Raw genomic sequence first — 13,296 nt, forward strand, 5'->3', positions numbered from 1 at the left:
AAAAGAGCAGATTGGAGCTGTGCCTTCCTGTTCTGCCCTTGATCTTTACAGGTTCACAGTGCAGTAATGCAATCCTGATTCCTCATCCACACATAGAGTTGTACCCTAAAAGGAATGTCTGAACAGGGATTAAGATATTTTAAGAGAATATCTAAACATCTGAATTTTGAATGTAAAAAAAAGAAGAATAAAAAAGGTTTGCATACAGATGTATCATAGAGGGACCAGACTGGCTGCAACCCCTGTTGAGCTTAGCTTCTGTGACAAACACAATTTTCCTGTCCATGTGTGATACGGTTATCTGTTAGGAGCTTTATAGTAAGGTAGACTCCTGAAGAAATGAATACAAATGCTTAGGAGGCACACGCATTTTGTGTTTTAGCATCAGACTGCGGAGAATAATGGAAGTGCAAGATTCAGATATTTCAGTGACAAATCACGTGGTAAAACTACAAATTGTACTGAAAATTAGTAGACGATGGGTAATGCTATTTTGGGAAGCAATTAAGCTTTTCCAAAATTCACCACTAGTAGGTGTTAGTGCGTTTTTTGTCTTCATTGGACAAAGGAAGAATAAAGAGCAGGAAAATGGAAAGATAAAAGGAAAAACTAAAGCAAAAGCATATGCTAAAAACAAGGAAGCCACTTGAAAGAAGTAAGGAAGCTTGCTTTGAATATGCAAAGATGTACAACATACATAAAATTGGTACACCAGTGCTGGGCATTTTGAATCTGGCCCATGTCTTAAGATAGGTAGCATATATGACCAGCTCATCCAAAGGGGAAAACCCCCCACTACCCCATATCACCTTAAAGCAGGGAATAAATAAATATATAAAGCCAATTTAACAAAGCAGATCATACATTTTTAACCTCATGGCATGGCAGGAGAAAAAAACGCAAATCTTCCCCACTGGTAAGCACAATAGCAGCCATCCAATTCAACAGACGTTTATCAGCAGTGAAACCTGATCGAGATAAATGAGGAAGCTGTTGAGCCACAGCCTTCCTCTGCCTGCTGCAGGCTGCCAGATAAAATGGGAACAAAAGCTCCCCGCTGAACCCCCCACCAGTCTCCATTAGCCCCTGCTGATGCTTTATTATCTGGGGGCTACTCAACCATGCAGCATGAATCAGTAAGCTTAAAGAAAAGGGGGGAAGGGGGGAAATACACATATGCAGCAGGAAAAAAAATCAAGACACAAAATCTGGCTTTGAAAGAAGCATCTCCCTTTTTCTGGTGATGCAGCAAGCTTATTATCTGAGTAATACTGCAAGCTAAGAAGCAAAAAGGGGACTTTTTATTATGCAGCTTTGGAAGCCTCGAGGATTTCATATCATTCTATATAAGTCACAATGCTCCAAAATGTATTTCAGATATTATAAACACAATCACATAAAACATTATTGTCACCAGGCACAAATTTAAATATACATGCTGAGAATTAATAGATATTACTAATTTTAAAATCTTTCCTAGGGGACACAACAATGCAAAATGTCTTAAGTATTCATGGGTAGCAACTACCAATTCCACTACCACTGTTCGAAGACATCTCATGTATGACATCATTATGAATCACAGAATAGTAGGGTTGGAAGGGGCCTACAAGACCATCGAGTCCAACCCCCTGCTCAATAACATATACCTCAGCCAAAGAAAGCAGGGTTTTTTAAATGTAGAATGGGCACTGTATACTGAATGAGAAAAAAAACAGACATTTTCATTCTCTGCTAATCCTAGGACAGTTCTATACACATAAAGAAAGCAATGGGGACAGAGTTTCTGTTCATTCCCTTAAATGCGGTTGTGATATCAGGACCCTTTAAATCCACAGAACCTAAGAGACATATGCATTCTTAATGTTGTAAAACAAGGGTGGGCTGAAAACAGATCTCCAGAAGTTTTGGACTTCAACTCCCAGAATTCCTGACCACCGGTCATCCTGGCAGAGGCTTCTGGAAGTTGAAGTCCAAAACATCTGGAGAACTACCTTCTGCCCACCTCTGTTCTAAAAGGTATCAAGACTGCCTGTGGTAAAATGTATTTCTTTTGCAATATAATAGTTGTGTTCTGTTTCCCAGTAATTCTGCACTGCATCTAGTTTTTATTCTATGGTTTACAGCCAAAGACAGTGAGAACATCAGAATTGAGGTAGTGATAGATGTGCATTATTCCCATGCTGCTAGTGACTGTCACAATACAGACAAAAAACTGAACTTGAAATTGTGTGAACTATACTAATACTGCTGTGTTATTAGCCCAGAGATCTTGGTAAATGAAATTCTAATTTAAATGTTGATTTAAAGTATATCTCCTTCATTGTCTAAACTTGCTCCTCAAAAGCTTCCAACACAATAATGCTTTGGCTTAACCGACAAAAAACTGTATTCTAAGACCCTTTTACATGTCTACTTAGCAGGGGGCTGCTGCACCCACACTTACCCACACTTACCCACGTAAAAAGGCCATCACATCTTCCAAGGAGCTGGGCCACTAGTTGCCAAGCACAATGTCAGAGCTAACCATAGTGACAGAATACCTTACATGCTTCCTCATTGCCATGCAAGCAACTGTGGATACAGCAGCAGCCACGACAATAGGTAAATGAGAAAATGGGGTCTAAAATTAAGCCAGGAATGCAGCAAGAGCAAGCTGACTGTTTTATATGTAAGAGCAGCATTTGTAGGAAGCAACTACACAAATTCCTAAAAAATAGGGATGCTGGTAAAGTTCTCCTGAGCTAGGTTTGGAAAAGAACTTCAGGGGCTCATAAAAGCTGGCATCACCGGAGAGGTAAGATTTTAAGGCTGCCAAATTCTTTTTCCATCCCCAGAAGAACTGATAGGACCATTCACTCCTATGGTAGCAGGAAGAATTTTCCTGAGATCAGGGTAATTTTTCTGAGCATTTGGAAGTATTCAGGAAATTTCTGAGTTTATCCCAGGGAAGCTCACCCATCTCTACTAAAAAGGTACTTCTAGAACTACAAGTCCGTGTGGGATTTATAGTCATTTCAGTCTCTAGAGCTGCGAACAGAAAGACTCTGGACTGTGAAACTGCAATGTTCAGAACTGGAAATCCAAGCTGATGAAGAAAGGCAAAACAGGCACTGTATGGAAAAGCTGTGTTTCTATAACTGATGGCACCTTTTATTTAATGGATCATGAAAAATAATTTTGAATTTTAGATACTCGTTAAAAGGCTCAGAGAAAGTCAGCAGAGCATACCAACACCAGAACTCACCAGTAGCAAATTCTGATCCTAAATGCTATTTGTAGTTGCTGGTGCTTACTGAGCAATCAACACAAATAGCCTGCCTCAGAGAAGTATCTTGGATTTTAGATAGGTGAAATGAACATAACAGACCTCAATTTTGTCCGTTTTGGCATCTCCCCAGTATATCTTGTTTTCATTATAATCCAGTGCCAATCCGTTTGGCCAACCAAGTGACGTGTTCACCAGTACAACTCTGTCTGATCCATCTAATGCAGCCCTCTCAATCTTCGGAACCTCTCCCCAATCAGTCCAATACATGTAGCTGAAAGATAAACAGATAAGGTGCAGTAAAATGCTATCATCATAAAGAATACACCATTCGTGGGTTGTAGTGCGTGCGCGCGCGCGCGTGCGTTCATAAAGGCCAACTTCTTATAGATTTGAGTTGCAGAAGTGACTTGCACTGAAATGTATGTGCAATATTGTTCAACTGAAATCCTCAGCAAAGTGCTATGGAATTCCCATAAATGTATACCACATGACATTGACAGTGGACACCAATAGGTTATATATGCTGGAAGAGATTAATCAAGATCTATACGCAGTTTCCTCTTTCCATTTTATAAACAGACAAAAGAGATCAGAAAATTTGTTGTTGTTCAGTTGTTAAATCGTGTCTGACTCTTCGTGACCCCATGGACCATAGCACGCCAGGCCTTCCTGTCCTGCGCTTTCTCCCAGAGTGTGCTCAAGTCCATATTCATTGCATCGGTAATGCTATCTAGCCATCTCATCCTCTGCCATCCCCTTCTCCTTTTGCCTTCAATCTTTCCCAGCATCAGGGTCTTTTCCAGTGACTTTTGTCTTATAAATATATGATATCTTATAAAGGCAAATTTGTTGTTTCAAACAGATCAATGTTTAATGCTTTCAGGTTGCAACCTACATTTGCATCTGTATCTGTTTAGCACATTTTGAAAGGAAAAGATGAAACCATAGATTAGGGGTGTGCAATTTAGTTTGTTGCAAACAAACTAAATTTGGCTGTTTGGGCACTCTGTAGTCACTACGGACACCTTTTTCTAAAAAAATGTATTTTAAAAAATATTGGGTGAGTAGTGGTATGACCCACGGGCCATGTGTTGCCCACCCCAGCTGAAGATCATGTAAGTAGATCACAGTCAGATGCCATATTGCACTTATCACATGGTCAACAAGATCAACCATTAAAAAAGACCAGAGCAATTTAAAAACTGATCCAAATATTTTTAAAGCAACAAAAAATTACCAGTGTTACAAAATGTTAAACTGCTGGAAAGAGAAAACAAACACAACATAGTATCCCATAAACTAGAAACACTTAAGAGAAATACAGCATACAAATGATTAGGTGATTTTGTAACCAGATGTTATGAATCAAGCCTCTGAGCTGGGCTTTTCTGGCGCTGTCTTTTTTACTGTCTCATTCAACCAGCTGCAGCCTGATTGACAGGTAGAATCATTTGGCAACCTCCCAAGAAACCCAAGCAGAGTTGCCTGTGAAGGGGGCTGTTTGTTTGTCTGTATCTCCAGGCTGTCTCTGATTTACTTTAGGCACTTCAGCTACTCAACACAATTTCCCTGTGTTTGGGTTTGTGCTTGGAAGCAGCTGATGTGCTTAATAACAGGTCAAAGCCTCTACTGCAGTTCACACTGTAGGAGAGCCCTCTGATTGTGTCTCAGTTTGGGAGAAAGTGGCTAGATCAGCCTTCCCCAACTTGGCACCCTCCAGATGCTTTGGACTACAACTTCTAGCATTCCTGACATTGGCCATACTGGAGAGGGCTGATGGGAGCTGAAGCCCAAAAATCTGGAGGGCACTGGGTTGGGGAAGGCTAGGCTTGATGCTTAATAGTATGTTGGGTCTGGGGTTGTGGGTGGAGGGCTGCTCTATGTGGAATCAAGGGCTATGCTGAAGGCCAGGTGGAAAGCCTTTGAGGAATAGATCTGCCCTGAGGCCTCCAGTTGCCTGTCCCTTATCTAAGTACTCTAGAACTAAGACATATGTTTCTGAGATACATGTTGTCGATTAAATATTAGAATTATTAATTTTTAAAACCCCTATAATAAAATAGTGTGTCTTACCCAACCATAGGATTCAAAACAATAGCTCTAGGTTCTTCCAAGTCTTCTGAGATCAAGATCTTCCTCATAGTCCCATTAAGCCTTGTTACTTCAATGCGGTCTGTACCAGTATCAGTCCAATAAAGGTTTCGGGCAATCCAATCTACAGCGATGCCGTCAGGATGGGCAATTTGTGCCTGGACAACAAACTGGCTAGCTGACCCATCAATGAAAGAGCGCCGGATAGCCCTCACCTCATCATCTGTCCAGTAGATGTACCCTTCTACAGGATCATAGTCAATAGCAATGGCATGCCGAATGTCTTCCAGTTGCAAAACAATATCAGTGAAATCAGGAGTGTCCAAAGATATCCGCCTCAAGTCAGTCCTCCGGGCTAACAGCAGCAATTCCGTGGCACCTGCATAGATTTATGTTTTAAAAACTTAACGCAATGTTATCCTGTTTATTACTTCCTACATGTGTATCCTTCTCTTCACTGAAGATGCTCAGGGCAACACATGTGACATTTATCCCATTTAGGCTGACAACAACATAATAAATAAACAACCTTATCAGATGGATTGGGATGTCAGAGCGCAATTCATCACTTATCCAAGGCCACCTTGTGAGAGTTATACTTGAGCAAGATTTGAACCTAATTTCCCACATTCAATCCCACACAAAGCCTCTAAATAGTATGAAGTATTGTATACCTTTCACGCTAGATTATTAATTGACTGACATGTAGGTTATAATTGTTTTGTATGTCAGCTTTCTATTTCTTCCAAAGTTTGTTCCCTAACCTATTAGGATTTCCCTCCCACCCTCAAGGAAGTGGGCCATCAAAGTGACTTACAGGAAATCTATTAATCTAGGAAATCTATTAATTGTTACAAGGCATGAATGGTTAACAATAGTGTTCAAGCATATATATTAATAATACATTAATGCCTTATTGGTGATCTTTGTAAGCCACTCAGGGAGCCTTGGTTGAAGAGCAGCATAAAAATGTTCTGAATAAAATAAATAAATATCTGGATGCATTGCTTAAGGGAATATTCTTCCTTTAAAAAGTAAAGTCAATCTATATTGTGGAAAGGAATGGGAGAGTATGTGTGAAGCATCTTGCAGTGATTTGATGAGAAGTCCTAATATTTATTTTATTACAATATTTATATTCTACCTTCCTGCCTCACAAAGTGGGATTTCTGGGGTAGTTCCAGCAGTGGTTGAACATACAATAACAAAACAGCAATAGCTTAATTAATAAACAGCAGCAGGAAAATCAAGACACACGACTGATACCAAGATATATTGAAAGAGATATCTGAGAGAGTCAGGATAGACAAATGAGTCTCTGCCATTAAGAGAACTGCTCTGTGAAAATATCATCCCAATTACAGGCAGGTCTAATTAGAGGCAGGTCTGTAAGTCACTTTGATTTGGCCTTCTATGGACATGATAAATTCTAGATTAATCTTATCCAGGAGACTCTTATAGAAGTGTCTTCTCCACCCCCATGCTCAGTACCCATGAAATGTTGAATGTCAGCTGGAAAAAAAACTGAAAATGAGGAGGAACAGCGTAGTATTCTGGGAAAGGGCATGGCTTGCTGGCTACAATCTTGAATAAGAGCACTCCTGTTAGGAGACATTTTGTTCCAGGTACAACCTGTGTTTAGTGATTTGGGTATTCCAGGAAATTTTGAATTAGGTTAATTTGCATGGGGAAATTCAAATGGAAAACTTTTCTGATGCCCTACAGCAGCCTTCCCCGACCTGGTTCCAGATGCTTTCGTCTTCAGGTACCACTAGCCCCAACCAATATGGCCCAATGCTCAGAGTTGTATTCCAAAACATCTGGAGAGCATCAGGTTGGGGAAGGCTGCCCTAGAGTGTGATCTAATTAAGCATGTTTATTTTATTTGCATTTAGGAAACAACAAAGTTTTAAAAAGTATACCATATTATTATTTTTGGCAGAATGCACCACAACTTATTTCGCCTCAAATATTTGCGGAAAAATTAAAGCACATTTAATTTGCTTTAAGTGTTTTATAATGTAGAAATTATAGCATGTGATATTCTTACATTGTTTAAATTTAAGGAAAAAACCCAGAGGTAATGAAAACTGTTAACACACGAATACATTTTAGCAACCTGAAGAAGTGTGCATGATATGCTGACAATCACCGATCTACAACTTTAAAATGGCCAAGCTTGCTTAATATCGTATTTGCAATTGGCATCCATGCATTGCTACTAATGAACTTAGGGAATGGATTTTTTCCCAATGAAAAATAAAGCCCTGTCCCACATTGCTATTTATGTTCTCCACTTACTGTGGTTTCAGACTCTTTACCCTGTGGGTGCAAATTAGTAGATCTTAAAACACTATCAGGCTCCTTAAAATGACAACAAGCAGCAGCCTTGTTTACTGAAGAGCTCTGTGCTCTGGCTCTCACCTTATGGACATCTTATAGGCCACTTCAGAAGATAAATTAAGATATTCACCCTGATACCCGTAGGAAAATCCGTAATTCTCCAAGAAGGTGCCAAATTATATCCAACCCCATTCTAAGATTAGTGTCTGATATTCAAATTGTAATGACTATTCTTTCTACATAATGGCTAGTCATCTAATACGGAATACCAAAAAAAATTAAGTCTGACATTACTTTTAGTGCCATGCGTCTGGAAGGAAGAACTGGAGGCAGGGTCACAAAGCAAAAACATCACTTAGGTCTGCTCCAAAACCACTGGGAGAACATATAGCTGACCAATCCCCTCTATGGAACTTGATGGCTCTCTCTAAACCATCCGTTCAACCAATCTTCAGAATGGTGTTTGACATCATCCTGAGCAGAATTGGGGAAATAATCATTTGGCTGGGAAACTGGAGTTCAGCTTCCTGATACATGCATTTCTGCACTTGCTAAAAAAGCAGTAATAAAGAAGGTGCCTTCAGACAAATAAAATCAAGTTGTTCAAGAGCTCCGTTGGACCACATTAAAAATAGAAGAACAACCTCCAAATCAGAACACATAGGAGCACAACTCTTTCCCCCACTCCCAAAGAAAACTCAGAGAAAGGTGGAAAAAGGACAGGTTAGCCCTCCGTGCCTTCAGGATGGCAAGAAGCTCCAGCAGGTTGATATGACACCAAGATTTGCCTCTGGACTATTATCCCTGTACCTGGAGGGTACCAAAATGCGCACCCCAGCACATGACGAAGTATCTCTTGTTATTGTTCCAGATGGTGAGGGCTAACAGAATGGGAAACCATCCATAAGGTTGGAGCTCTCCAGCCACCAGCTGAAGGTGGAAGCAATGACCCATAGTAAGGGCAGAATAGTCCATCAGGGGTCCCACATCGGGCTGAACAACCATATGAACCAGGTCTGGAGGGGACACCTCTGAAGTTAGGCAAAATGAACGATGGTGGTAGTACTGCCAGGAGACCAAGTAGCCTCTGTATCGAGGCTGCTGTGGGTTCTCACATCTGAGAGACATCTTATGAGCTAAACCCATGAGGGTCTCCGCTCTGTCACCTGGCAGATATGCCTGGGCCATGGTGGAGCCCAGGACCACTGCTATGCACTGGATCCACTGGGAAGTGCGCAGGTGGGACCTCTCAAAATTGATGCAGAGGCTGAGTGTGTGAAGCATATGGTGCACAGTGGAAATGTTGCATACGAGATCCCTTGCAGATGGAGCCAGGAGAAGCAAATTATCTATATACGGGTAGATGGAGATGCATTGTAGGTGAGGGTGGGTTGCAACGATGGCCATACACTTGGTGAACATTTTGGGTTCTGTTGCTAGACCAAACAGCAGCACCCAGAACTGGAAGGCATCCCTGCCTATGACGAACTGAAGGAAGCCACCGTACAAATCTGCAAAGGCAATATGAAAGTAGGTGTCTCAAAGTTTAATTATCCAAAAACACTTGGGAGTGATAAAGAGGTTCACTTGTCTGAGCAGGATCAGGCGGAGGCCCCTGTCCCGCTTCAGTACCATGAAATACCGAGAACAGAAACCACCTTGAATGTCTTGGGTCAAAATTGTCTCTATAGCTCCCTTCTCTAGGAGGGTGCAAATGTCTTTGAGTAGGGTGGCAGAAGTAGGCATGATTCATATGGTGCCCATGGGGGGAAGTGAGTCGAATGTGATCTGGTATCCTCTTTGGGTTATAGATAGGACCCAAGAGCCAAACCAAGATATACAGCAGGAGGGAGGCACCAAAAAGGGGGCAATGGGAGGCTGGGGGGTGAGAGGTTTGGGGGAACTCAAAGTTGTTATCCAACTTCCTATGCATATTATGGAATTTGGACAACTCGAAGGTGCACCTGGAGCCCTGCAAGAAGGGTGCCTTAAAGGTTGTCTCCTGGGGAAAACAGGTGGACTGCCTATAGGTGCATTCCTAAACCACTAGCAAGGGTGATACAAAGAGGGTTGTTACCCAAGATCCAAATGGCTCATGTTATTCCTGGCTGTGTCCATTGCACCATCAGACGAACAGTCCACTATCTGATTGTCTAGAAGCTTGGAGATGTCTCTTCTTTCCAAGACCTTGCTTCCTCCAGTGTCAAACTCCTCTGAATATTCTCACGTGACTCTTAAGTCCGATGCTTATACTGGTACCATCACCTCTAAGAATGTTTGAGTCAATCCACCCACTCTCTAAATATCACCATAGCCCCGAAATTATCTGAAAAAACCAAGGTGCATAAGCTGCTGCCGTCAAAACTGAAGGAGAAAAATATGATGATTTCAGTCCAAGATACTACCATGTATCAATACTGAATCCGACACTGAACCCGACTACCTAAGGATTGATACCGATGCTGCCACCTCTGCTTAACTCTCCTATCCTTCTATGGAACAGGCATGCAATTAATATCCAAGACGGACAGCCTTCTAGGACAGATTGCCAGACCCACTCCCTCAGATCCCTCCTTGTGTTTTTGCCTGCCCTGGCCAGTCACTTGGTCCCTGGATTCTTGCAGGGTTTCCTCAGACTTGGTTTATTCCAGATCTTTCTACTCAGACTGCAGAGGCTGGGGTGCCACATGGAGAGAACATCCCAGGTACCATTCCGATTCTCCTTTTTATTCGTGGGACAGTCATTCTACTTCCCAATGGGAACCCTCTCCAAGGTGGTACTGTCAGGAGAACCTCCCTCAGATTCAAGATGAGAGAAATAGCTGAGACTCTCATAGTCCTTCCACCATTATCACTGCTCTCCTTTACCTGATGAGCATCAACACCATATGTCAGCCACTATTTCAAGGCCCTGCCACACTCTCAGTCCTTTGCGGCCATGGATTACCTCTTTCATGTTCATGTCTTTCTGACTGTCCAGTGTTTATTATAAGGGTGGCCTTGGAAACCTTTAGAAAATTAGGAATATTATTCCTCCTCTGGAAGAGCACAGCCTTTGGCAATAGTTTTACTGGAGCGCTTTTGCAATTTTTGAAAGTCTCAGAGCACAGTAATTGGGAGGAACAAGCCTGGCTGCCATCCATAACCGATGAGGAAAATAAGATAATTAGTTTGCCATTCTGGATAACAGAAACGAAAATACAATCCGGAGCTTTCATCATATTTTGTGACAATATACAATTGATCAGTATTATAGCATTTTGTTAAATAGAGACTCTGTGTTCATTACAGCATTGTTGCATATACCATATGTAATATGTATTCTTGATTACATAGCTGTTTGTACACCAAGTATATTTAGTTGATGCATAGGTGTTTATCAATTTGATTATTACCAGCGATTATTTATTCATGTACCTTCTGTTTTCACACAATTGTTCTAAGGGTTCACTGATTTGTTTATTTTGTATCTTCACTTGAGGAACCTCCTCCTTTTGTTTGGCAGCATCCTCTGTAACACTGCAAGATCTCCTAGGGCACACCTATTGGGCTGTGCAGCATAGCTGCAGGGAGAAGCAACGTGTCTTTAATCACCCTGCAGATTAAATCAAGTTATGCCATACATAAAAAAACCCCACCCACCTAGATTGGACTCAAAGTTCAGTTAGTTCTGTATCCTTCCAGGAAGCTTAGAAACACAGCATCTCATATTCATATATATACTGCATCCAAACATTGAGGTTCTATTTAGCTATAACAAGTGAGGCCCTGTAAAAAAAATGTTGCTTGGAGGGATAGGAAGGTGTGTCTGCCCTCTGTTTTTTCCCATCCAGTTATTTTCTCCACTACATTTAATTCCTCTCTCCTTCCATGCGCTTTGCTGTTTCACCATTTTTCTTCCCTCTGCTTTCTCTTATCTTTCACTCTCCTTTCTGTTTCTATCCATCTCTGCACCTGCTTTCTCACTGATTTGACCCAGTGATGTGGGTTTTCCAGAAAATTATGAATTGGAAAAATTTCCAATGAAAATTAGGTTCGTTTCTGTTTGTATCAGAAAATGTTCTGATGCCCTAGAAGGGTGGATTGGGGGGGGGGGGGACGACATGACTTGAGGCCCTCCAAAAGTTTTGGCCTACAATTCTGATCATCCCTCACCACTGGCTATGCTGGCTAGAACTACTGGGAGTTGTAGGTCAAAACGTCTGGAGGGCCACAAGCTGCCCACTCCTGCCCTATAGAGATCTAATTTAACATGTTTATTTTACTTGCATTTAGTAAACAAAGCTTAAAAAGTACCCCATGTTATTTTTTTGTCCCAGTACACCACAAGTATTTGCCCTGAAATATTTGAGGGGGGAAAGTGAAGCACACTTAATGTGATTTAAGTGATACATTATGTAGAAACGTTTATTGGAAAATCTGCAAAAATTTAAAGACAATAGCACATGCTTTCCTTACATTGTTTAGATTTAAGAAAAAAACCAAAGGTACTGAAAACTATTGCCACACTAATTTTAGTAACCCAAAGAAATGGGCATGATATGCTGACAACCACTCATCTATTTCAACAGGGTTGAAATATTTCTCTTCCATAAACATGCTGGGGCGCCTTCAGTTTCGTTGTCACTACTTATAAGTTTCATTTCACTCTGAGACATATATGTATCTCAATGACATACTTGCTAAGGACAATCACCTGAAAAAAACATTACAACCCTGAAATTGCCAAGCTTGCCTAATATTGTATTTGCGACTGGCATACATGCATTTTTATTAAAGAACTTATCAAATGGAAAATTTTCCATGGAAAATTCTGCAGTAATTTTTCTGCCCCACGTCACTGCTTTGGCCTTCAGGGAGCAGCTCCACCTTCTGAGGAGCTGCTCCCATCAGCCAGGTGCTTCTCATCAGCTTTTGTGGGGAGGGGTTGCTGACCTATTAATTTTCGAAGTGAAGTTGGGAGGGCTTGTCAGGGAGGGATGGGCTATGGCCACATTCTGAGCCTCAGGTAACGCTTTGCTGGGTTTTTGTTCTGCACCCCTTCTCCCTTCCCTTTTTCTGTCCACAAGGACACACTCGTTCAACCTGTTTTTACCTGCTTTTGACCCCTTTATCTTTCTTTTAATTTTTTCTATGTCCTTCTGCAGATCTCAGGGTTTCCCCAAGCACACAGAGAGCACCTCTTGTTTGTGGCTACAAAGCAGTCAGCACACCACACTCAAATTAGGTATTAGAGGGAATTATGGCTAATGGCTTCAGATAGACCTATCCTCCATAAATTTGTCCAGTCTTCCCCTAAAGCCACCTAAGCCATCACTTATTCTTATGGCAATGAAGTCCATACGTTTACTTACGTCTTGTGTTAAGAAGTACTTTCTTTTCTCTGTACTTAAAATAAAGTACACAAGAATGTTTATCTCTGCTATAAACTGAGAAGACAAAAAAAGTTAGTTGTCATGGAAACTACTCCACTGGAGTCAGCCAGGTTCACCTTTGGCTGCATGGATCATCTGTCAATGCCAAGGCACTGCAAGTTCTAAGAAATCCTATTCCATCACTCCCAAACATTCTCTAAAGTTACAGCCTAATAC

General features: G+C 41.3%; 1 protein-coding gene across 17 annotated transcripts in view; it reads right to left on the reverse strand.

Moving 5' to 3' along the window:
• Nucleotides 1-13,296, reverse strand: part of LRP6 (LDL receptor related protein 6) — a 179,443-nt gene that overhangs the window by 89,180 nt on the left and 76,967 nt on the right. For all 17 annotated transcript variants that reach the window (XM_084811356.1, XM_084811353.1, XM_084811354.1 and 14 more), the window contains 2 exons: nt 5,345-5,741; nt 3,371-3,542 (listed from right to left, as the gene is read on the reverse strand). In XM_084811356.1, coding sequence (XP_084667482.1) covers nt 3,371-3,542; nt 5,345-5,741 — 569 coding nt within the window. The remainder of the gene's footprint in view (nt 1-3,370; nt 3,543-5,344; nt 5,742-13,296) is intronic.

Source organism: Heloderma suspectum, chromosome 7, assembly GCF_057233095.1.
Source record: "Heloderma suspectum isolate Gila_16-S chromosome 7, 16-S_ref, whole genome shotgun sequence".
Lineage (NCBI taxonomy): Eukaryota > Metazoa > Chordata > Lepidosauria > Squamata > Helodermatidae > Heloderma > Heloderma suspectum.